A 25,634-nucleotide genomic window follows, 5' to 3' on the forward strand; every position below is an offset into this window, starting at 1 on the left:
TTAAACCCGTGCTGTCTACTTAACACAAAACCAAAACACTTTGTAATAATAATACAATAAAACACACGAAAGCTGTAAACACACACACACACACTGACACACGCACACACAGAGACAGACACACGCACACACACTGACACACGCACACAGTGAAACACACACACTGACACATGAACCCACAGAGACAGACACACAAACTGTCTGACAGACAGACACACACTGACAGACACTGAAACACAGAGACAGACAGACACTGACACAGACAGACACTGAAACACTGACACTGAAACACACTGACACATGCACCCAGAGTCAGACACACACACTGTCTGACACACAGAGACAGACACACACTGACACACAGCACTGAAACAGACACTTAAACACACAGACACTGAAACACAGACGCAGAGACACAGACAGACACACACAGACGCAGAGACACACACACTGACACACAGACAGACACACACACAGACGCAGAGACACACTGACACACACAGACACAGAGACACACACACTGACACACAGACAGACAGACACACAGACACTGAAACACAGACGCAGAGACACACTGACACACACAGACACTGAAACACAGACGCAGAGACACACTGACACACACAGACACTGAAACACAGACGCAGAGACACAGACAGACACACACAGACGCAGAGACAGACACACACACAGACACAAACACAGACGCAGAGACACACTGACACTGACACACACAGACAGACACACACACAGACACTGAAACACAGACGCAGAGACACAGACAGACACACACAGACGCAGAGACACACACACTGACACACAGACAGACACACACACAGACACTGAAACAGACGCAGAGACACACACAGACAGACACACACACAGACACACAGACACTGAAACACAGACGCAGACACACTGACACACACAGACACTGAAACACAGAGACAGAGACACACACACTGACACACAGACAGACAGACACTGACACACAGACACTCAGTAGTTTTCTGTACGCTATACTTTTTAATCGCACAACTGTCAATATTCTACAGCAACTTGGGTGCGAGATTTAAAATCGAGTTTTTTTTTTATTTAGCAAAACGGAATTGGGTGGCAGAACTGGATCTGTTGCTAATAATGCACGGGGTTGAGATTGAGTGTGTGAAAGCTACAGTGGCTGCAATTATCGGGCAGGGTAACATTAATTAACATGAGCGGCTTATAATGAGTTTGACAGGAGCTCAGGCAAACCCTACCTCAGCAGCACAGTAGTTGTGCGCGCCTGTTATAGTTCCCCTCGGCCCATTGCTCCGATGTTCCATATAGTTCCACCCGGACCGAACTCCGCTGCACAGCGCATCTCCAGTTGTTACCCCCAGATTTGAAGGGGTAACCCCTTGCTAAAAAGACCCCTGTATTAACAGTCGGGTTCTCCTCAATGCACACAGCAGATTTCATAGTAGTAAGTAACCCACAGGGTTTCTCGTAATGCGATACAGTCAGACCTGCCTGTGTAATTAGCATTGTTTATCTTGAGGGTTTCAATGTTGGCAGTTCCGTTCCGTGTGTCAATATATAAGGAAGGCGTGCTAGTTAGAGTTATTCCAAGGAGTAGTTTTACTGCATGCGAGGGGAAAAATAAATAAAAAAGTGGTCAAAAGTTTTGCAGCATCCTATAGACCAGGGGTGCACAATTCCAGTCCTGGAGGGCCGGATCCCTCCTGGCTTTTGTTCCAACTGTGTTCTAAATTACTTAATTAGACCAATAATTGGTAATAATTGGTCCAATTAAGTAATTTAGGGCAAGGTTGGAACAAAAGCCAGGAGGACACCGGCCCTCCAGGACCGGAATTGTGCACCCCTGCTATAGACCTAACTAATTCTGCTTCATAAAGTGGAACGAAACTTAATACTGTTACGTTAGCGTATTGAATTACACGCTGCTTTCTAGTTGTCCGATTTACATAACAAAAAACTGACACATTGAAAACACGTGAGATTACGAAATCTATTATTATTATGTATTTCTTAGCAGATGCCCTTATCCAGGGCGACTTAATTTGTTACAAGATATCACATTATTTTTACATACCCATTTATAGAGTTGGGTTTTTACTGGAGCAATCTAGGTAAAGTACCTTGCTCAAGGGTACAGCAGCGGTGTCCCCCACCTGGGATTGAACCCACGACCCTCCGGTCAAGAGTCCAGAGCTCCTAACCACTACTCCACACTGCTGAAATCTAACATGAAATATTACTGCACTGCGGTTATGGCTTTCGGTAGACGTTTTGCGATATCATTTTGTCGTTTCTTTGATTACAGTGGTGTGAATAAAATATCTAAATTATATTCAGCCCTTGAATGTGATGCAAAACCTTTGACCACAGCTGAAGAGCGCTGTTGTGGACTGGAGTTTATCTCATTTGACTCGCAAATATCGCGCCTCAGATCGCGGTGAAACCAGAGAGACACACAGACGAGCCTTGCGCGACTTGATGTGTAATATAATTATAACGTTTATTGAGCGTTGAACCATTGGTTCAGTTATTTATTTTCTTATTCTTGTGTTTGAGAGGCGATTCTGTCTTCTTTAATACAAAGCTCTACCTGTCTCTGCTGTATATGTTATTATTGTTTACATTGTTTTAAAAGTAATTTCAACTCACAAAAAAAGTAATTTCAAAACCCAAGCCCTCTCTTTCATGTACGGGCAGCAGTGTGGAGTAGTGGTTAGGGGCTCTGGACTCTTGACCGGAGGGTTGTGGGTTCAGTCCCAGGTGGAGGGACACTGCTGCTGTACCCTTGAGCAAGGTACTTTACCTAGATTGCTCCAGTAAAAACCCAACTGTATAAATGGGGAATTGTATGTAAAAATAATGTGATGTCTTGTAACAATTGTAAGTCGCCCTGGATAAGGGCGTCTGCTAAGAAATAAATAATAATAATTTTAACACACTTCCGGTTGATATTATGATGATGATGATGAGAGTAAAAAAATAAAATATCTGTTGTAAACAAAAACAAAAAGGCGGACGTCACCGGAAGAAAATATTGACTTTAAAAAAGAAACTCTGATAAAAGGCCGCGGTGTTTGCAAGGAAGCCGTTGCCAGGGCGACTGAAAGCGCTGTTCCGTTGTCCCGTCGCGCCCCCCCCGGCGCGGCCCCGGCGCGGTATCGTCTTGGCTGTTCCAGTGCGGTTAGTGACATTCCTGAAGCGCCGCTGCAGGTGAGGTTTGAGCAGCAGGTGGATTTGAAAAGGCTGCCTGGACGCTACTCTGAACGCAGGGAAAGGAGCGGTTGGTTATCCGCATTTGCTGGGTTTTCCAATTCCCAGCATATTCGGGGGTTTAGATATATTTAAAAAAAAAGGAACCATATCTTTGAAACGACTAAACTCGAGGTTGCATTTGAGAAAAATGTTCTCCACCCAAGAGTGCGCTGCCAGAGACAGGTGAGTGTGTCGGTATGCGGGCGAGGTCAGGTTAGTTTGGGGTTTGAAGTTGTCTCTATGCTGTTTGCGCGCATGCCGGCGCACAGTCAATATCATTTGTGTGTGTTTTTTTAAATTTTTATATTTGTTTATTATTAGAAGTAGTTGTCACGCCGTCAAAAAACCTATAAACACCTCCAATGTTTTGATTCAAAAACGGGCTCCCTTGAGAAAGATCTGTACAACATATCGAAACGTTGGGCAGCTGGCTCTTTGAGCTCAAATATGTTTATTATTAAATATGTTGAATTTGCAGGTCAACATACGGGTTACATTTTGTAAGTGCTGACACGACGTGTCACGTTCACAGTACGGCTGTTAATTTGATTCAAAAAAACTTTTCAAACAGACTCTCCAAGCATTCGATTAACCCTGACCAAAAAAATATATATTTAGAAAAACGTACTTGAGAAGTAAAAAAAGGCGTGGTTTGTGACTGCGGGGTGGAGCCCAGAGGAGGCGTGGTTTATGACTGCGGGGTGGAGCCCAGAGGAGGCGTGGTTTATGACTGCGGGGTGGAGCCCAGAGGAGGCGTGGTTTATGACTGCGGGGTGGAGCCCAGAGGAGGCGTGGTTTGTGACTGCGGGGTGGAGCCCAGAGGAAGCGTGGTTTGTGACTGCGGGGTGGAGCCCAGAGGAGGCGTGGTTTGTGACTGCGGGGTGGAGCCCAGAGGAGGCGTGGTTTGTGACTGCGGGGTGGAGCCCAGAGGAGGCGTGGTTTGTGACTGCGGGGTGGAGCCCAGAGGAGGCGTGGTTTGTGACTGCGGGGTGGAGCCCAGAGGAGGCGTGGTTTGCCTCGAAGGTACTCTTGCATTGCTGTGCAGGGTCAGGATTGGGTAAGCTGAGGTTCTAACTCCGCCCCAAGTAACCTCCAGTAACCTGTAAACTCTAACTGTGTTGGATCAGGTGTGATACTGTGCAGGTGTGCAGTGCGTCACTGTTATGAGAAAGACGTGGTATTGATAAGACCAGGATGGGGAATCAGATCCTGTTTTACAATCCCAATTTTAAAAAAGTCAGTTCCCAGTTCCCTTGTGATCAATTCCAACACATCACTGCAAACGCTCGCTGTTCTTCACAGAGCTGCCCCGAGATCTCTAATGATCTCAACATAACAGCGTTGCAATTAACCAGATGAAAGACCAACGGGACGCTGCTTAACAATTCAAGGCAGACTTCAAATAATACAAAAACAAGAGTTTTTCTTTATTTTTTTAAAATATTTATTTGTGTAATGCACACGTCAAAATGAGAGCAACAGTCGTTTAACCTCCCCCTGCCTCTTGACTTTATCTTGTTTTAGTTTTTCTGTCCTTTCTAGCACGCGGTCCAACCAAGACCAGGGTCGTATTTAAAGGTGTTCCCCGTGTCAGCCGGAGCGACGACCCTTTTAATACAAGCAGCTTTTACATTGCTGTCCCTCAGCAGAGCGAGAAGGACAGTATAAACCAGGGATTCATTTGTTTATAATTTCTGTTTTCTTCTTGAAAATGTTTTTTTAAAACAAGGGCCAGTTTTCAGGATCCCGTTGCATCGTTTCCAAACACTGTGCTCTCCTGAAGGGGCGTCCCTTTGAACTCTCTGCCTTGCTGAGGCGATGTAAGGAGCTGGCTGGGGATCGGGGCTGAATCCAGCCTGCCTTCCTTCAGCAAGCCAGCAAGACGTTACAAGGACAGCCTGCATGTGCTCCTGAAGCAGCAGCTTGAGAATGCGTTCATGGCACCCGTGCCTGACATGAGGAGAGCTGGAGCTGTGCACAGCGAGACTGGCTCACTGACACCTCGTTCCCAAGGTCAAGCCAGCTCCACTGCACTCCAGTGCTCCCGGGTTAGCTGGGACTTTCCAAAACTCCAGTTGAGGCGCAACACGAGCTGGCTAAAAAAAACAACAGCAGCGTTTCCAGGGTTTCCTGAGTTTGTGGAGTTGTGACGTGAGCTGGACAAGTCTCCCTCATGCTATCGGGAGAGGTGGTCAGATAGTAACCAGGGAACCAGATTACTGTATCATCGTTATTGACATTGTGACATCGTTATCAAACACCACAATGTGGGTAATGAGCACGATCACATGATCACTGTATGTAGACCATAGAAATTAAAAGGTAATCCTACCTTTTAAAAAGCTGCAATTCTGTAAATGTTAAAAAATTCATTTATTTGGGAAAAAAACAAATTTGTAAAGCAGTAAGAACTAAAGAAATGCTGAGATATTAAATCAGGTTTTGTTTTTCACAGCACCAGGGAAGCTGAAATATTTTGTATCCCCTGCCTTATAGATTTTCTGAACGTAATAGGATTCTAGTACTATACCAGATGTGTTCAGGGGCTCGAGTTATGCTGGTACAGGTCGTTTTAATTCTCTAGGGGTACCCCCAGATTTTATTACAGGGGGATGCCACATTTTTCATCTGAAATATTCCACATTTCTCAAACTAATTCTGAAAGTTTGACACTTGGATTGAATACCAAGCAAATGAGAAGCCAACTTCAGCCACGTTAAATAATAAATGATGACGTTTTTAGAACTTTTCAGCAAAAAAGAAAAATATTACAACTTTTGTAAAATATTACAAAATAATACGTAAAATAATACAACTTTTGTAAAATATTACAAAATATGTAAAATATTACAACTTTTGTAAAATATTACAAAATAATATGTAAAATATTACAACTTTTGTGCTGTAGAATTTGGTCCCCCGTTAAATAATAGATATAAAAAAGTATACACATACAAGTGTCTATTTCTGATATCTTTGCTTCACAACTAATTAACTCACCCCGATATTAAGGTTTCACCCCCACTAGCATGCTCTATTTTCTGTAAATTATGATTTACTTCATATGCTAACTTAGATTTCCCAGCTGTTTGTCCCTGGGGTGGCTCAATGGGAGGCGTTTGCAGTGTCTGGGTGAGAGGAGTGACAGCGAGCCTGCTCTGTGTTTAAAGAAGGGTGCGGTGTGCACTGCCTGGATTGGGAGAGCTGGATTGGGAGAGCTGGATTGGGAGAGCTGGATTGGGAGTGCTGGATTGGGAGAGCTGGATGGGAGTGCTGGATTGGGAGAGCTGGATTGGGAGAGCTGGATGGGAGAGCTGGATTGGGAGTGCTGGATTGGGAGTGCTGGATTGGGAGTGCTGGATTGGGAGTGCTGGATTGGGAGTGCTGGATTGGGAGAGCTGGATTGGGAGAGCTGGATTGGGAGTGCTGGATTGGGAGAGCTGGATTGGGAGAGCTGGATTGGGAGAGCTGGATTGGGAGAGCTGGATTGGGAGCTCTGCTTTCCTCCAGTTCCTATGATTCCAGTGTTTCTTCTGTGTTTCTGTCCTCAGCGCCCCCGGAGACCTGGAGACATGCTTGAAGGAGTGCATGGAAGCCCTGGATCTCTTTCTCAACAACAAGTTTGAGGAGAGTCTGGATAAACTGCGACCCCAGTGAGTCCCGTCACCACCCTGCCCGCACAGTCACCAGCATCTTTAACACACACACCTGCACCATCACATGAAATACTACTGTACTGCTATTATGGCATCCAGATATTCTTTTTAGCGATATCGTTTTGTAGCTTACATGATGTGAAATAAAAGATCTAAATTATGTTCATATATAAGAGCATATATATATATATATATTTTAATTTTGTCTCAATGCTAAATCTCTAGGTGATGCTAAACCTTTATCCACAGCTGTATGAACCCAGCTCTCTCAGTGAAATATGCGAGTTTTGATCTCTGATCTGAGTGTGAATTGCAGGGCGTCTCTGAATGGGGAGCTGTCTGTGCTGCACCAGGATACAGTCCTGTTTACTCAGGAGACACCCAGGGCAGGAATCCCCTCTCTGCCTGCACTGTGTTAAACAAGATGCAAATAAGGGTTTATCAGAGAGTCTACCTTTCTCCAGCGCTGGCGTACAGAACTGAGACAGCCCTGTGTAATTATTAATCCACAGAGTGGAGCCGCCTGCTACAGCACGCTTCTCTGTGTTTCAGTTCATCCATCTTTATTCTCACTTGAGTTTCTTTTAGTGTGCCGATCCCTCTGAAAACATTTCCCATGTGCAAAAACTGCCAAGTCAGAAAAAAGGGAGCCGCTGTACAGAGAGAGCTGCAGAAGGGGTGGAGTTATATACAAAAAACAAAAAGGGGGTCTGATCTGTGAAGCTGTCATGTACCAGCGGCAAAGTTAGACAAGACACCCTGGAGACAAACATTTTGAATGTAGCAGCAACATGAATTTAAACATGAAGGCAAAGTGTGGAGAGATCTGGCATGGAATCGCTTTGGCAGTTATTCAGTGCTGTGGAGTTCATTGTTTGATGAGCCACAGCGTGCACAGGGAGCTAGCTCAGGTGTCTGTTTATTCCAGTAAAACCAGTAATGGATCGCAGTGCTACACAGAGTCTTCTTGCTGTGGCACGCTCGCCTCTCCTCTCTTCTTTCCCGCAGGATTAGTGACAGCATGTACCACGCGCTCATCCACGCTACCATCGTGGAGATGCGGGCCATGATGACGTTTGAGCACGATGACATCATCAACGCAGGCAGCACCATGAAGGGGGCCCAGGCGGTGTGTCACAGGTGAGGCAGAGAGGGGTTCAGAGACCCCTGAGAGGAGAAAGCTGTTTTCAGTACGGATCCTCAGTCACACCGACCTACAGCTCTGGCCAAAAGTTCAGCATCACCCTCTATATAGAGTGAACTCAGTGTGCTTCATAGAGGCGAATGAAACCTGCAGGATAATGTGACCTTAACATATTGAATTACACGCAACGCTTTGTAGTTTTCCATATACTTCACGAAAAACTTGGTATAATCATTTTGGAGTTTCTTTTGATGATATGATGTTAATTAAAGTATCTAGATTATGTTCATATATTGTGATTATTTTTAATTATGTCTCAATCCTGAAATTCTAGGTGATGCTAAAGTTTTGGCCACAGCTGTGCCTGCACCATTAGGCATATTGTCCAAACTGCTCCTTCAGTTTAGATGCAGTTGAAGTGAGCTGCGTGGGTGCGGGTTTCTGTCGAGATAAGCTTCAGACGTCTGTCTGTCTGTACATCTGCGTGTCTGTCTGTACGGCTGTCTGTCTGTCTGTCTATCCGAGTGTCTGTCTGTCTGTTTGTACACCTGCGTGTCTGTCTGTACATCTGTCCTGTGTGTCTGTCTGTCTGTCTGTACATCTGCGTGTCTGTCTGTACGGCTGTCTGTCTGTCTAACCGAGTGTCTGTCTGTCTGTTTGTACACCTGCGTGTCTGTCTGTACGTCTGTCCTGTGTGTCTGTCTGTCTGTCTGTACATCTGTCCTGCTTGTCTGTCTGTCTGTCTGTACATCTGTCTGTGTGTCTGTCTGTCTGCCTGTCTGTACATCTGTGTGTCTGTCTGTGTGTCTGTCTGTCTGTGTGTGTCTGTCTATCTGCGTGTCTGTCTATCTGTCTGTACATCTGTCTGTCTGTCTGTCTGTGTGTCTGTCTGTCTGTGTGTGTCTGTCTATCTGCGTGTCTGTCTATCTGTCTGTACATCTGTCTGTCTGCCTGTCTGTACATCTGTGTGTCTGTCTGTGTGTCTGTCTGTCTGTGTGTGTCTGTCTATCTGCGTGTCTGTCTATCTGTCTGTACATCTGTCTGTCTGTGTGTCTGTCTGTCTGTGTGTGTCTGTCTATCTGCGTGTCTGTCTATCTGTCTGTCTGTCTGTCTGTCTGCCTGTCTGTCTGTGTGCGTGTCTGTCTGTGTGTGTCTGTCTGTCTGTCTGTCTGTCTGTCTGTCTGTGTGTCTGTCTGTCTGTGTGTGTCTGTCTATCTGCGTGTCTGTCTATCTGTCTGTACATCTGTCTGTCTGCCTGTCTGTACATCTGTGTGTCTGTCTGTGTGTCTGTCTGTCTGTGTGTGTCTGTCTATCTGCGTGTCTGTCTATCTGTCTGTACATCTGTCTGTCTGTGTGTCTGTCTGTCTGTGTGTGTCTGTCTATCTGCGTGTCTGTCTATCTGTCTGTCTGTCTGTCTGTCTGCCTGTCTGTCTGTGTGCGTGTCTGTCTGTGTGTGTCTGTCTGTCTGTCTGTCTGTCTGTCTGTCTGTCTGTCTGTCTGTCTGTGTGTGTCTGTCTATCTGCGTGTCTGTCTGTCTGTCTGTGTGTGTGTCTGTCTGTCTGCCTGTCTGTCTGTGTGCGTGTCTGTCACACGTCCATGCTTCATGTGTCTTGAGCAGAGCACACGCAGCGTGTCTCAGTGCTGCTGGCAGTGCTGTCCTCTGTGTTTGTTCTGTTCATGGACATGTTGTTTTGATTCCAGGTTTCGGAAGAAGTTGACGGTGGTTGGCAAGATGTCCAAACCCACTGGAGAGGGTTTCACTGAAGGTTCGTAGAAGTGAAAGAAAAAAGACTCAAAACACGAGCACAATAAAATCATTCAGGAGGTGCTGTGGTTCTGTAAAGACACAGTAGAAGCTGTCCCATCTGATCCTGGAAGATACCATGGCCTGTATTACACATCCTGTATCATTCAGGGCATCAGTGTGGAGTAGTGGTTAGGGCTCTGGACTCTTGACCGGAGGGTCGTGGGTTCAATCCCAGGTGAGGGACACTGCTGCTGTACCCTTGAGCAAGGTACTTTACCTAGATTGCTCCAGTAAAAACCCAACTGTATAAATGGGGAATTGTATGTAAAAAATAATGTGATAACTTGTAACAAGTGTAAGTCGCCCTGGATAAGGGCGTCTGCTAAGAAATAAATAATAATAATAAATAATTCGCACATGCTGCTACTGAACCGTACTGATAGAAACTGATCAATGCAGATTTTATCATGGGTCTGAAACACTCGGGTGAGAATGCCTCATGCTGTGATGAGATTACCAGGACTCCCGGTCATTTCAATAATATTCCTGATATATTCATTTTGCAAACCAAGCAGTGTGCCGGTCTCTGTGTTTCTTTCCAGATGAGCTCCACGCTGAGGCTTGCTATGCAGAGTGTTTGCTTCAGAGAGCTGCCCTCACTTTCCTGCAGGTAAACCAGAGCTTCACAAACTGACAGCCTGTGCCTTGAGAACAGAGCTATAGGATTGAGGCATCATTTAAAAAAACAACTATCTCAACATAATTCAGAGCTTTTATTTCACCGCATGCTATCAGAGACACTACAAAATGATATCGCAAAAGTCTACCTGAAGCCATAATAGCAGTACAGTCGTATTTCATGTTTCTATATTGAGAAAGCGGTGTGTGAGGTCTTACTAATGCATTGTAGAGTTTTAACATTACTTACAATGCATTAGTAAGACCTCACCTAGAATATTGTGTTCAGTTCTGGTCACCTCGTTACAAAAAGGATATTGCTGCTCTAGAAAGAGTGCAAAGAAGAGCAACCAGAATTATCCCGGGTTTAAAAGGCATGTCGTATGCAGACAGGCTAAAAGAATTGAATCTATTCAGTCTTGAACAAAGAAGACTACGCGGTGATCTGATTCAAACATTCAGAATCCTAAAAGGTATAGACAATGTCGACCCAGGGGACTTCTTTGACCTGAAAAAAGAAACAAGGACCAGGGGTCACAAATGGAGATTAGATAAAGGGGCATTCAGAACAGAAAATAGGAGGCACTTTTTTACACAGAGAATTATGAGGGTCTGGAACCAACTCCCCAGTAATGTTGTTGAAGCTGACACCCTGGGATCCTTCAAGAAGCTGCTTGATGAGATTCTGGGATCAATAAGCTACTAACAACCAAACGAGCAAGATGGGCTGAATGGGGCCTCCTCTCGTTTGGAAACTTTCTTATGTTCTTATGTTAACATTATTCACCAGGTTTCGTTCGACTGCATGAAGCGAAGCGAGTTCATTTTATAGGGTGATGCAAAACTTTTGGCCAGAGCTGTAAATCAACTGTATATTTTACTGCAAAATTTGAATGAAATAACATTTTATAAAAAGAGTGCGCTGGAATAAAATAAAGCCTTTCTTAGATGCTTTTCAAATCTTGTATTTTTTTTCGTTGAAGGATGAAAGCATGGTGAGTTTTCTCAAAGGAGGGATGAAGGTCCGCAGCAGCTACATGATTTACAAGTAGGTGAACTGCAGAGAAAAAACATGTTGAGTAACACTGAGTAACACTGAGTAACACTGAGTAACACAGCACCTGCTTATCAGCTAACCTGTCTTACAGAGAGCTCCATCAGTTCACTCAGTCCCACGACTTCCACAAAGGACCGAACCACAGCCATCTAGAAGGGGGGGTGTCGCTGGGGATCGGCGCGTTCAACCTGGTGAGTAGGCTTTGTTGCAGGTCCAGGTTGTTTACGTCACCCGGCTCAGCTGTTGCCAGCTACTGTGGGCAGCAGTGTGGAGTAGTGGTGAGGGCTCTGGACTCTTGATCGGAGGGTCGTGGGTTCAATCCCAGGTGGGGGACACTGCTGCTGTACCCTTGAGCAAGGTACTTTACCTAGATTGCTCCAGTAAAAACCCAACTGTATAAATGGGTAATTGTATGTGAAAATAATGTGATATCTTGTAACAATTGTAAGTTGCCCTGGATAAGGGCGTCTGCTAAGAAATAAATAATAATAATAATAATAATAATAATATTGCACCTCCTACTGCTGGATCGTCTATAAAATGACATCTTCATATCTTCACAAGAGGCTCGGTGGTGCGGTGGTTAGAGAAAGGGGCTCGATACCAGGAGGTTCAAATCCCAGCTCAGACACTGACTCGCTGTGTGTGTGTGTGTGTGTGTGTGTGTGTGTGTGTGTGACCCTGAGCAAGTCACTGAACCTCCTTGTGCTCCGTCCTTCGGATGAGACGTAAAACAAACGAGCTCCTATTGGAAGTGACTCTGCAGCAGCAGCAGCAGTTGTTGATGATGCATAGCTCACCCCCCTAGTCTCTGTAAGTCACTTTGGATAAAAACTTCTGCTAAGTGACTCAATACTACTACTACTACTAATAATAATAATAATAATAATAATAATAATAATAATAATAATAATAATAATAATAACATCTGCTTGTGTTGTTGCCGTTGTGTAATGGTTCGATCCTTTCTTTTCCAGACCCTGTCTCTCTTCCCTCCTCGGATATTGAAGTTGCTGGAGTTTGCAGGGTTTTCTGGGGACAAGGTAAACCTTCCTCTGGCAGGATTGTCATGTGACGGTTGTTGCTGTGTGCGGAGGAGTGAAAGTGATTGGTTTCCGGAGCTCACCGGAGTGTGTTTCCTGTCTTGCAGGAGTACGGTCTGGCTCAGCTTCAGGAAGGAGCCTCCTCTCTGAACCTGCGCTCCCTGCTGTGTACCATGCTGCTGCTGTGTTACTACACCTTCCTCACCTTCATCCTGGGTAAGGACCGGAACAGCACAGCACAGCACAGCAGCGCCCGTGCCAGCCACCCCAGCCTGTCTCACTGTGACCCCCAGCCTGTCTCACTGTGCCCCCCCAGCCTGTCTCACTGTGCCCCCCCAGCCTGTCTCACTGTGCCCCCCCAGCCTGTCTCACTGTGCCCCCCCAGCCTGTCTCACTGTGCCCCCCCAGCCTGTCTCACTGTGCCCCCCCAGCCTGTCTCACTGTGCCCCCCAGCCTGTCTCACTGTGCCCCCCAGCCTGTCTCACTGTGCCCCCCCAGCCTGTCTCACTGTGCCCCCCCAGCCTGTCTCACTGTGCCCCCCAGCCTGTCTCACTGTGCCCCCCAGCCTGTCTCACTGTGCCCCCCCAGCCTGTCTCACTGTGCCCCCCCAGCCTGTCTCACTGTGCCCCCCAGCCTGTCTCACTGTGCCCCCCAGCCTGTCTCACTGTGCCCCCCCAGCCTGTCTCACTGTGCCCCCAGCCTGTCTCACTGTGCCCCCCCAGCCTGTCTCACTGTGCCCCCCCAGCCTGTCTCACTGTGCCCCCCCAGCCTGTCTCACTGTGCCCCCCAGCCTGTCTCACTGTGCCCCCCCAGCCTGTCTCACTGTGCCCCCCAGCCTGTCTCACTGTGACCCCCAGCCTGTCTCACTGTGCCCCCCCAGCCTGTCTCACTGTGCCCCCCCCAGCCTGTCTCACTGTGCCCCCCCAGCCTGTCTCACTGTGCCCCCCCAGCCTGTCTCACTGTGCCCCCCCAGCCTGTCTCACTGTGCCCCCCCAGCCTGTCTCACTGTGCCCCCCCAGCCTGTCTCACTGTGACCCCCAGCCTGTCTCACTGTGCCCCCCAGCCTGTCTCACTGTGACCCCCAGCCTGTCTCACTGTGCCCCCCCAGCCTGTCTCACTGTGCCCCCCCAGCCTGTCTCACTGTGCCCCCCCCAGCCTGTCTCACTGTCTCTGTTCTCACTGCAGGGACCGGTGATGATGACATCTCTGAGGCAGAGCGCTTAATCAAGCCATACCTGAGCCGCTATCCCAAAGTAAGGCATTATTATTATTATTATTATTATTATTATTATTTATTTATCCAAGGCAACTCACGCAGGTGTTCCAGGGCAGCACAGGGTTACAGTGCAAGCTTCATATTTAAATACAGTGCAGTTTACAGTCAGTGCAAATAATAATACTACTAGAATACAATATGAACTAGGATGCAACAAGTTATGATGACAGCAAGTTATATCTACAATGACAGATTAGCAGTGTAAGGATAGTGATAGCTGAGGATCCAGTAACACGGATAGTATTGCTGATGCTGCAGTGTTCTCTGTGTGTGTGATCCTGGATGCAGTAACGCAGTGCTGAGGGCATGAGATAGTATTGCTGATGCTGCTGTGTTCTCTGTGTGTGTGTGATCCTGGATCCAGTAACGCGGTGCTGAGTGCATGAGATAGTATTGCTGATGCTGCAGTGTTCTCTGTGTGTGTGATCCTGGATCCAGTAACGCGGTGCTGAGTGCATGAGATAGTATTGCTGATGCTGCAGTGTTCTCTGTGTGTGTGTGATCCTGGATCCAGTAACGCGGTGCTGAGGGCATGAGATAGTATTGCTGATGCTGCAGTGTTCTCTGTGTGTGTGTGATCCTGGATCCAGTAACGCAGTGCTGAGTGCATGAGATAGTATTGCTGATGCTGCAGTGTTCTCTGTGTGTGTGTGATCCTGGATCCAGTAACGCGATGCTGAGTGCATGAGATAGTATTGCTGATGCTGCAGTGTTCTGTGTGTGTGTGTGATCCTGGATCCAGTAACGCAGTGCTGAGTGCATGAGATAGTATTGCTGATGCTGCAGTGTTCTGTGTGTGTGTGTGATCCTGGATCCAGTAACGCAGTGCTGAGTGCATGAGATAGTATTGCTGATGCTGCAGTGTTCACTGTGTGTGTGTGATCCTGGATCCAGGTGGAAGGTTTGCTTTTGAACCCTTCTGTGATATGTGTGCACAGCGATGGCCAAACGTTTTGCATCGCTTTGAATTTTAGGATTGAGACATCATTTAAAAACGGCTAATCAGTAATCTCTCGTTTGCATTGCTCTCTCTCTCTCTGCAGGGGGCGATATTCCTATTTTTCGCGGGCAGGATAGAAGAAATCAAGGGGAATATAAACCAGGTGAGGCTGAGGGGAGAGTTTCTTTAAATGGAATTTCTGTGGATGTTTGTGATCTTTAGCAGACGGACTGCCCATCTTTCTTCGATGCAGCTGGTGTCTTTTTTTCGTTGAAAGACATTTTAAAGAAACGGTGCAGCTCTGTGCAGCGTGTGTTCAGTCATTTACAGGAAGCAAGCTAAACCGGCTGCCAGCTTCCTGAATGCAGTGTGACAGGCGATGTGTTGATCAGACACATGTTTGCTGTGTTTATTTTGTCTGTTTACACTGTTCTTACAGAAATTGGCAGTGGGTACGTTTCACAGGAATACAGCCTTAGTTATCGATCATAGTCTAAAAACGATCATGAGAATCACAGTGATCCTAAGTCAAGCCTAAACAAATTAACTCTAATGTCAGGGTCAGAGCTTTTTGGAGCCGCTGGGTGCTGATTGTGATGGCTCATTGATGCAGCTCTCTCATTGTGGTGTTGATGCAGCTCTCTCATTGTGGTGTTGATGCGGCTCTCTCATTGTCTCGTTGACGCAGCTCTCTCATTGTGGTGTTGATGCAGCTCTCTCATTGTGGTGTTGATGCAGCTCTCATTGTGGTGTTGATGCAGCTCTCTCATTGTGGTGTTGATGCGGCTCTCTCATTGTCTCGTTGACGCAGCTCTCTCATTGTGGTGTTGACGCGGCTCTCTCATTGTCTTGTTGATGCAGCTCTCTCATTGTGGTGTTGATGCAGCTCTCTCATTGTGGTGTTGATGCAGCTCTCTCATTGTGGTGTTGATGCAGCTCTCTCATTGTGGTGTTGATGCGGCTCTCTCATTGTGGTGTTGATGCGGCTCTCTCATTGTGGTGTTGACGCGGCTCTCTCATTGTCTCGTTGATGCAGCTCTCTCATTGTGGTGTTGATGCGGCTCTCTCATTGTCTCGTTGACGCAGCTCTCTCATTGTGGTGTTGATGCAGCTCTCTCATTGTGGTGTTGATGCGGCTCTCTCATTGTGGTGTTGATGCAGCTCTCTCATTGTCTCGTTGATGCAGCTCTCTCATTGTGGTGTTGATGCAGCTCTCTCATTGTGGTGTTGATGCAGCTCTCTCATTGTGGTGTTGATGCGGCTCTCTCATTGTCTCGTTGACGCAGCTCTCTCATTGTGGTGTTGATGCAGCTCTCTCATTGTGGTGTTGATGCGGCTCTCTCATTGTCTCGTTGACGCAGCTCTCTCATTGTGGTGTTGACGCGGCTCTCTCATTGTCTCGTTGATGCAGCTCTCTCATTGTGGTGTTGATGCGGCTCTCATTGTGGTGTTGATGCGGCTCTCTCATTGTGGTGTTGATGCAGCTCTCTCATTGTGGTGTTGATGCGGCTCTCTCATTGTCTCGTTGATGCAGCTCTCTCATTGTGGTGTTGATGCGGCTCTCTCATTGTGGTGTTGATGCGGCTCTCTCATTGTGGTGTTGATGCGGCTCTCTCATTGTGGTGTTGATGCAGCTCTCTCATTGTGGTGTTGATGCAGCTCTCTCATTGTGGTGTTGATGCAGCTCTCTCATTGTGGTGTTGATGCAGCTCTCTCATTGTGGTGTTGATGCAGCTCTCTCATTGTGGTGTTGATGCAGCTCTCTGATTTGCTCTTGCAGGCGATCTCTCTCTTCGAGGATGGCTGTGCTGCCCAGCAGGCATGGAAGCAGTTCCATCACATGTGTTACTGGGAGCTCATGTGGTGCTTCACCTACAAGCGTGTCTGGAAGATGGCTTACTTCTACGCAGACCTGCTGAGCAAGGAGAGCCGCTGGTCCAAGGTATCCACGCTGACCGGCAGGGCGTTTCAGGACAGCTGTAGCTTTTACCACGGTCACATAATAATCTCAGTGTGTTTTAATAATAATCTCAGTGTGTTTCAGTAATAATCTCAGTGTGTTTAATACTAATCTCAGTGTGTTTAATACTAATAATCTCAGTGTGTTTCAGTAATAATCTCAGTGTGTTTCAGTAATAATCTCTGTGTGTTTCAGTAATAATCTCAGTGTGTTTCAGTAATAATCTCTGTGTGTTTCAGTAATAATCTCAGTGTGTTTCAGTACTAATCTCAGTGTGTTTCAGTACTAATCTCAGTGTGTTTCAGTAATAATCTCAGTGTGTTTCAGTAATAACCTCAGTGTGTTTAATAATAACCTCAGTGTGTTTCAATACTAATCTCAGTGTGTTTAATACTAATCTCAGTGTGTTTCAGTACTAATCTCAGTGTGTTTCAGTAATAATCTCAGTGTTTCAGTAATAATATCAGTGTGTTTAATAATAATCTCAGTGTGTTTCAGTAATAATCTCAGTGTGTTTAATAATAATCTCAGTGTGTTTCAGTAATAATCTCAGTGTTTCAGTAATAATCTCAGTGTGTTTAATACTAATCTCAGTGTGTTTCAGTAATAATCTCATTGTGTTTAATAATAATCTCAGTGTGTTTCAGTAATAATCTCTGTGTGTTTCAGTAATAATCTCAGTGTGTTTAATAATAATCTCAGTGTGTTTCAGTAATAATCTCAGTGTGTTTCAGTAATAATCTCAGTGTGTTTCAGTAATAATCTCAGTGTGTTTAATAATAATCTCAGTGTGTTTCAGTAATAATCTCAGTGTGTTTCAGTAATAATCTCTGTGTGTTTCAGTAATAATCTCAGTGTGTTTCAGTAATAATCTCTGTCTCAATAATCTCTTCTCTCCTCAGGCCATGTACGTGTACATGAAAGCTGCCTTCCTCAGCATGTTACCCCCGGGAGAGGAACGCCCTTTTGGAGACAATGAGGTGGAGCTCTTCAGGTACGTGCTGCCCCCTGCAGTCTGTCTTCAGAGATGCAGTGTTTCAGGCAGGAAGCTCCAGAACACTCCCCCTGCGTTTTGCCCCTCTGTGGCGACGCACTTGCCATCCCTTCAGGTGCCAGTGTAAGGTTTAGGAATGGAATTCACGTTGATTCAAGGCATTTATAATATGACCTTTCCACTGTGCTCAGCCCCACCTTTCTGCCGTGGCTCATGTGTACAGAAAGAGAGCGCGCGAGCGAGAGAGTACAGAGGATTCAGAAACGGAGCACAGCTCTCTATCCAGGGAGAGTCAGGAGTCCTGCAGGGTTCTCATCAGTCACTAAAAATACTTCATGAAGAAGCAAAGCCATCGATCAGCTGAAAACTCACCAGTTTTAGATATTTAATAAGAGCTGCAGCTAATTTAATAAAATAATGAGTTTTCAGTTTGTCAATTACATTTCTTCTTCTGTGTGTCTGTGTGTGTGTGTGTGTCTGTGTGTGTGTTTCTGTGTGCGTGTTATTATTATTTATTTCTTAGCAGACGCCCTTATCCAGGGCGACTTACAGTTGTTACAAGATATCACATTATTTTTACATACAATTACCCATTTATACAGTTGGGTTTTTACTGGAGCAATCTAGGTAAAGTACCTTGCTCAAGAGTACAGCAGCAGTGTCCCCCACCTGGGATTGAACCCACGACCCTCCGGTCAAGAGTCCAGAGCCCTAACCACTACTCCACACTGCTGTCTGTCTCTGTGTGTGTGTGTGTGTGTGCGTGCGTGCGTGCGTGTGTGTGTGCGTGCGTGCATGCGTGTGTGTGTGCGTGCGTGCGTGTGTCTCTATGTGTGTGTGTGTCTCTGTGTGCGTGTGTCTCTGTGTGTGTGTGCGTGCGTGCGTGCGTGTGTGTGTGTTGAATATCGGGCGCTCGCAGAGTTGAAATGAGTTGAAATGGCAGATTTAAAAAAAAAAGACAAAATGCAGTCACTTAGCATTGGAGAGGCAGGACTCGCAACCACTGAGCCAGAGAAGCAAGCCCACCCTCCCTCTGTAATGCCCTGATGATCGTCTCTCTCTCTCTCTCATTTTGAACCCGCCCCCCCCCCCAGGCAGGTGCCCTCCTACAAGCAGAAGATCGCTGGGAAGTCTCCCCCCACCGAGAAGTTTGCAATCCGCAAGGCCCGGCGCTACAACAGCGACACCCCGAGAACGCTGCCGGTCCCTGTGCTGGTGAGCCGGACTGACAGTCCCAGCGCGGACGGAGCCCAGAGAGCGCGTCGCTGGGGCCGCGGTGCTCGCCATGTGTGTCACAGAGTCAAGCTTGGGATGTCAGTGCTTTACTCTCCCTTAAGAATTTGATACCTGCCCGTGTCTCTCACTCACAACTCAGAAACGCCTTCAAATTTTTTTCTCTGTGAAACGGCTAAATGGGCTTTGAAATCAGCCTGACTCTTTTTTTTTTTCATTGACCAGCGGAACGTACTAACGAGCGTGTTAATAAGCGACTGATCTTTTTATTGAAGCTAGAATGAAAAATAAAGTGTTTTCTGCAGGATGTGCTTTCCGTTCTGCGTGACTGCGTTTACACGAATAAAGAGGAGGCTCTTCCGGAAATGAAATCGATGTTACTGAGATGTCTCAGTGTGTGATTGAGAGACACGACTGTCTTAACGGGTATCAATTCTTAAAGGAGAGGAGAAAAGTCGCCCACTCCTTGCTGTGTGTGACACACGAAGGTAAGCACCCTCTTGATTAGAGGCAGCCACTGAACACTTAGAAACATGCCGCTGTAATAAAGTCATGAAATCGATATTAACCTGCCTTCATTCGAGGACGGGCAAGCATACCCAGTAATTCCATTTTTAAAACACACCTGATACGGTACAGAATTGCTTTGTAAACGCAGGGAGTGATGTACAGGGGGCGCTGTGTTGCAGGAAATGATGTACATGTGGAACGGGTTTGCGATGATTGAGAAGGACGAGGCTCTGACTCAAGGGGTGATGGAGACGCTGCTAGAGGCTGAACTCAAGCTGCACGAAGGCCCAGGTAACATCGCTCACGAAAACACGGTCACTGTGACGGGTGTTTCTTTCGAAACTCCGCGAGCGAGAGCTGTGTAATAGATAGCTGCTTTAAAGAAATTGTGATGTCGCTGGGGTCAGCCTGAGGGTTATCTGTAACCGTGAGAGAGAGAGATCGCCCTCTAGTGGCCTGCCACTTCAAAGCTCGGGCACTCATGGAATATAATAAAGACTGGGTGGTCTAGTCTGCGTTGCGTATGTTTGTGGCAGGCAGCTGGAAGCTAAGAAGAGCAGCTCCAGAACTCAAACCAGCTTCTACAGCATGCGATGCTGGAGTCATTCAAACATGCGGTGGGGAAAGGGTCATTGATCGAAGCTGGCTGAGTGTTTGTGTCTCCCCGCAGTGAACGAGTATTCGAGTGACGACAGCTGTGTCATCACCCTGCTGAAGGGCCTGTGCTTCAGGAATCAGGGGCAGATCGACAGGGCAGAGGCCTGCTTCATGCACATCTGCTCCAGGTACCCCACACTGCACACACACCTGCTCCAGGTACCCCACACTGCACACACACCTGCACCAGGTACCCCACACTGCACACACACCTGCACCAGGTACCCCACACTGCACACACACCTGCACCAGGTACTCTACACTGCACACACACCTGCACCAGGTACCCCACACTGCACACACACCTGCACCAGGTACCCCACACTGCACACACACCTGCACCAGGTACTCTACACTGCACACACACCTGCACCAGGTACTCTACACTGCACACACACCTGCACCAGGTACTCTACACTGCACGCACACCTGCACCAGGTACCCCACACTGCACACACACCTGCACCAGGTACTCTACACTGCACGCACACCTGCACCAGGTACTCTACACTGCACACACACCTGCACCAGGTACTCTACACTGCACGCACACCTGCACCAGGTACCCCACACTGCACACACACCTGCACCAGGTACTCTACACTGCACGCACACCTGCACCAGGTACTCTACACTGCACACACACCTGCACCAGGTACTCCACACTGCACACACACCTGCACCAGGTACCCCACACTGCACACACACCTGCACCAGGTACCCCACACTGCACACACACCTGCACCAGGTACTCTACACTGCACGCACACCTGCACCAGGTACCCCACACTGCACACACACCTGCACCAGGTACTCTACACTGCACGCACACCTGCACCAGGTACCCCACACTGCACACACACCTGCACCAGGTACTCTACACTGCACGCACACCTGCACCAGGTACTCTACACTGCACACCTGCACCAGGTACTCTACACTGCACACACACCTGCACTAGGTACTCTACACTGCACGCACTCCTGCACCAGGTACTCTACACTGCACGCACTCCTGCACCAGGTACTCTACACTGCACACACACCTGCACTAGGTACTCTACACTGCACGCACACCTGCACCAGGTACTCTACACTGCACACACACCTGCACCAGGTACTCTACACTGCACACCTGCACCAGGTACTCTACACTGCACACACACCTGCACCAGGTACCCCACACTGCACACACACCTGCACCAGGTACTCTACACTGCACGCACACCTGCACCAGGTACTCTACACTGCACACCTGCACCAGGTACTCTACACTGCACACACACCTGCACTAGGTACTCTACACTGCACGCACTCCTGCACCAGGTACTCTACACTGCACGCACTCCTGCACCAGGTACTCTACACTGCACGCACACCTGCACTAGGTACTCTACACTGCACGCACACCTGCACCAGGTACTCTACACTGCACACACACCTGCACCAGGTACCCCACACTGCACGCACACCTGCACCAGGTACTCTACACTGCACGCACACCTGCACCAGGTACTCTACACTGCACATCTGCAATCTCTTTACACATTTTTCACTGTTCAGTCAGACACACGTTATATTCAGATAGATGCACATTCATCTTAATACCCCTGAAGTCAGTAATACTAAAGAGTCAGATGCATTCATATTTTCATATGCATGGCATAATGTAATGACACACACACAGTGTTCAGAAATGTGTTCAGAAACGCTGTGCAATATGTTTCTTTGCTGATCTATATGTACAATAAATACGATGTACAAAATGTTGCAGGAGTTGCCCTCCCGTAACTTCTGAAAGAAAACTGAAGGTGCATGCGTTATGAAACAGATGCACAGACAGGACGCTTCACAGGGTACAGTTAGACGCGCAGCGAGCCACAGTCTGATATTAAACAAGCAAACATCTCCGCAGAATGCGGTCCACTTGAGCTGGAGTGACCGGAGAACATGTTAGCAGTTATTAAAATGCGCTCGGTCAACGGCTCCCATAACGGCCTGTGCTGTAACTGTCTGTCTGTGTGTCTGTGTGTCTGTCTGTGTGTCTGTGTGTCTGTCTGTCTGTCTGTCTGTCTGTCTGTGTGTCTGTGTGTCTGTGTGTCTGTCTGTCTGTCTGTGTGTCTGTCTGTCTGCCTGTCTGTCTGTCTGCCTGTCTGTCTGTGTGTCTGTCTCTGGCAGTGAGAAGCATATTCACCATGATGACTATCTGGTTCCCAACGCTCTGCTGGAACTGAGCCTGATGTACATTCGACTGGGACGCAAGGAAGAGGCGATCAGACTTCTGCAGCGCGCCAAGTGAGTCCCCGTCTAATCGGACAGCGCCCCCTGCTGCAGGCTCCAGGCAGCTCTCACAAAGGCTCACAAGAGCTGAAGAAAGCTGAGCAGCTCCAGTGTGTGCAAACGCTGGAGTCCTGACATGCAAAGAGCAGGAACCGGCTTTTCACAAAGTGATATTCAGAGAGGTGCAAACGAGCTGCGTGTTATCATGACTGATAATAACAACCAAGGGAATATTATCAAGAGCTCCGCCCCCTTATATTACAGCCAGTGCAGTGTGGGGGCGATAAGCAGAGAACAGGGTCTCAGTGTGTGTGTGTGTCTCAGTGTGTGTGTGTGTGTCTCAGTGTGTGCACGCGTGTCTCAGTGTGTGCGTGCGTGCGTGTGTGTGTGTGTGTGTGAGTGTGTGTGTGTGTGCTTGCGTGTGTCTGGCTCTCTGGCTGTGCATGTGTGTGCGTGTGTGTGTGTGTGTGTGAGTGTGTGTGTGTGTGTGTGTGTGCGTGTGTGTGTGTGCGTGCGTGCGTGCGTGCGTGTGTGTGTGTGCGTGTATGTGTGTGCTTGCGTGTGTCTGGCTCTCTGGCTGTGCATGTGTGTGCGTGTGTGTGTGTGTGTGTGCTTGCGTGTGTCTGGCTCTCTGGCTGTGCATGTGTGTGCGTGCGTGTGTGTGTGTGTGTATATGTATATATAAACTATAAGCAGTGTTTCTGTTGTATTTTTTTCAGGCATAACTACAAGGAGTACTCGATGGAATCTCGCACGCAGTTCAGGATTCACGCTGCGCTCAGCAGACTGAAAGCCGTGCCGGAGGAGAACGACAGCCTGTAGACACACGTGAACACACACGTGAACACACACACACACATGAACACACACTCACACACGTGAACACACACTCTCACACACGTAAACACACACTCACACACACACTCACACACACTCACACACACATGAACACACACTCTCACACACGTAAACACACACTCTCACACACTCTCTCACACACGTGAACACACACGTGAACACACACACACACACATGAACACACACTCACACACGTGAACACACACTCTCACACACGTAAACACACACTCACACACACATGAACACACACTAACACACGTAAACACACACTCACACACACGTGAACACACACTCACACACGTGAACACACTCACACACGTGAACACACTCTCACACACGTGAACACACACTCACACACACGTGAACACTCACTCACACACACACACACTCAAACTCACACACAGAGGCACATTCACACTCTCTCACACTCACACAGTCACGCTCTCTCTCTCACACTCACACACAGAGGGACACACACACAGACACTTACACACACTCGGAGACAGTCTTCAGTCCAGTAAAATCACTCAACCAAAATATCAGACCAAATAAATCCTGTAGCCCCTCCCTCCCTCCCATCACAAACAGAGAGAAACCTCAGGGAAAGGGATTTGTGATTGATTGTTGGGGTTGTGTGTGTGTGTTTTTCCCACATTCGCCAAAGTCTCTTTTGTCACTGCCTTGTGTCATTATTATTATTATTATTATTATTATTTTTATAAAGTATATCTTTTTTTTTAAATGGTCCGTTACATTTCCACGTAGAGTGACTTTACTCTGTGACTCGGTGCTGGTGTGGCCCAGTGGTTAGAGCTGGTGGACTGGGAGCAGAGTTCAAACTGGGTTTTAATCCCAAACGGCAGCCACTTTATACCTTAAAGCAGGGGTGCCCAATCCTGGTCCTGGAGGGCCGATGCCCTCCTGGTTTTTGTTCAAACTGTACACTAAATTGATTAATTGGACCAATTAGGCTTCTAATAAGGGCTTGATTGGTCTAATTAAGTAATTTAGGGCACAGTTGCAACAAAAGCCAGGAGGGACATCGGCCCGCCAGGACCAGGATTGGGCACCCCTGCTTTAAAGAGACTGAAGCATAAATGTGAACTCGCTTGAACAGCCCGGTGTCTGAGCTGACAGCAAACACAGCGGTGCCAGCAACTCAGAGACTGACAGACTGGCTAATATAAAGCAGGACAGGACAGTCAATCCCGTGATGCACTTCAGCACTCAATTACAGGCGCCATTTCTGGAGCCCACTCAGTACTGAATACAATGCGGCGATGCTGTGTTGCAGCGCCAGGATATACCAGTGTTTTTTTAAATAACAATACAAAATATCGTTAATATAAAGTGACTGGATGTTATTAATTCTTCATTATGTCAATAAACATTTGCCAGGGCAAAAAAAAAAAGCATTGTGAGTGCTCTACGGGCTCCAGAAATGGCTGCAATGTTTACTAACTCCGCCCACTTGTGACGTCATTTCACATCCTTATATATTTTTATTGTTTGTTGTATTTTTATTTTATTTTTTTAACTTTTTTTTTCTTTCTCTTTGTTGTTTTAAAACCAATGTAAACATACAATACGCAAGAAGTATTTTTGCAACTGTTTATTCATGTTATCCAGTGTTGTATTATTTTTTTTAATATATATTAAACCGTTTCTCTTCAAAAAAACGAGCATGTTGATGTTTCTAAACCAACACTGTGACACTGAAGCCATAGTTTAATTTATCTGTACTGATTTATATACAGTTTGAATGTGAAAAACAGACCCACCGTTTGCTGATTTAACTAATAATACTTAAAGAAACATGATTGGGCAAACATGTAAACTTAACGTGAAGACAAAAGTACCACAGCATATTGATGTTAGCATTACTACAGATTCTGCAACGGAGTGTTTTATTTTTTTGTCTTTGTTTTAAGTTATGAGTAAAATATAATTCAGTATTTCACGCCATGAAAAGCAATGAATTCCAGTTAATTACACATGCATTCGGGTACCGTGGCAACTTGTAAATAACTTTTAGACGCCTGATGTATTATTTAATTCCGTTTCATATTAGTTGCAATATACATTTCAGATATTGTTTATGCCCATTCGAACAGCAAAAATAAATAAATAAAGAAAGAAAAGATGTATTAACCCGTTAAGAACGTCATTAATGTCTATTTATATATATTAAGCTCAAATTTATATATTAATGCCCAACGTTTCGATATGTTGTCCATATCTTTCTCAAGGGAGCCTGTGTTTGAATCAAAACATTGGAGGTATTTATAGTTTTTTGACGGCATGACAGCTACTTGTTATTGTTTACATT

The 25,634-nt window shown here is 46.7% G+C and overlaps 1 protein-coding gene across 3 annotated transcripts; it reads left to right on the top strand.

The window, feature by feature from the left end:
- Positions 1–1,125: 1,125 nt before the first annotated feature.
- On the top strand, positions 1,126–24,293 carry LOC117402006 (tetratricopeptide repeat protein 39A). 3 transcript variants are annotated; one of them, XM_059007878.1, is made up of 18 exons: positions 1,126–1,465; positions 6,825–6,926; positions 7,938–8,069; positions 9,775–9,839; positions 10,423–10,490; positions 11,482–11,546; positions 11,647–11,746; positions 12,533–12,598; positions 12,706–12,814; positions 13,784–13,851; positions 14,918–14,977; positions 16,595–16,756; positions 17,677–17,768; positions 18,863–18,983; positions 19,691–19,802; positions 20,182–20,296; positions 22,346–22,462; positions 23,167–24,293. In XM_059007878.1, the coding sequence occupies exons 2-18, from the start codon at positions 6,862–6,864 to the stop codon at positions 23,267–23,269; spliced, it is 1,620 nt and encodes a 539-aa protein (XP_058863861.1). In that variant the 5' UTR covers positions 1,126–1,465; positions 6,825–6,861; the 3' UTR covers positions 23,270–24,293. The 3 variants fall into 3 exon arrangements, with proteins under 3 accessions (XP_058863861.1, XP_058863862.1, XP_058863860.1); XM_059007879.1 differs by lacking the exon at positions 1,126–1,465 and adding an exon at positions 3,123–3,231; XM_059007877.1 differs by lacking the exon at positions 1,126–1,465 and adding an exon at positions 3,165–3,456 and having other exon boundaries at positions 23,167–24,292.
- The last annotated feature ends 1,341 nt before the right edge of the window (positions 24,294–25,634 follow it).

The sequence above is a fragment of the Acipenser ruthenus genome, chromosome 36 (assembly GCF_902713425.1).
Source record: "Acipenser ruthenus chromosome 36, fAciRut3.2 maternal haplotype, whole genome shotgun sequence".
Lineage (NCBI taxonomy): Eukaryota > Metazoa > Chordata > Actinopteri > Acipenseriformes > Acipenseridae > Acipenser > Acipenser ruthenus.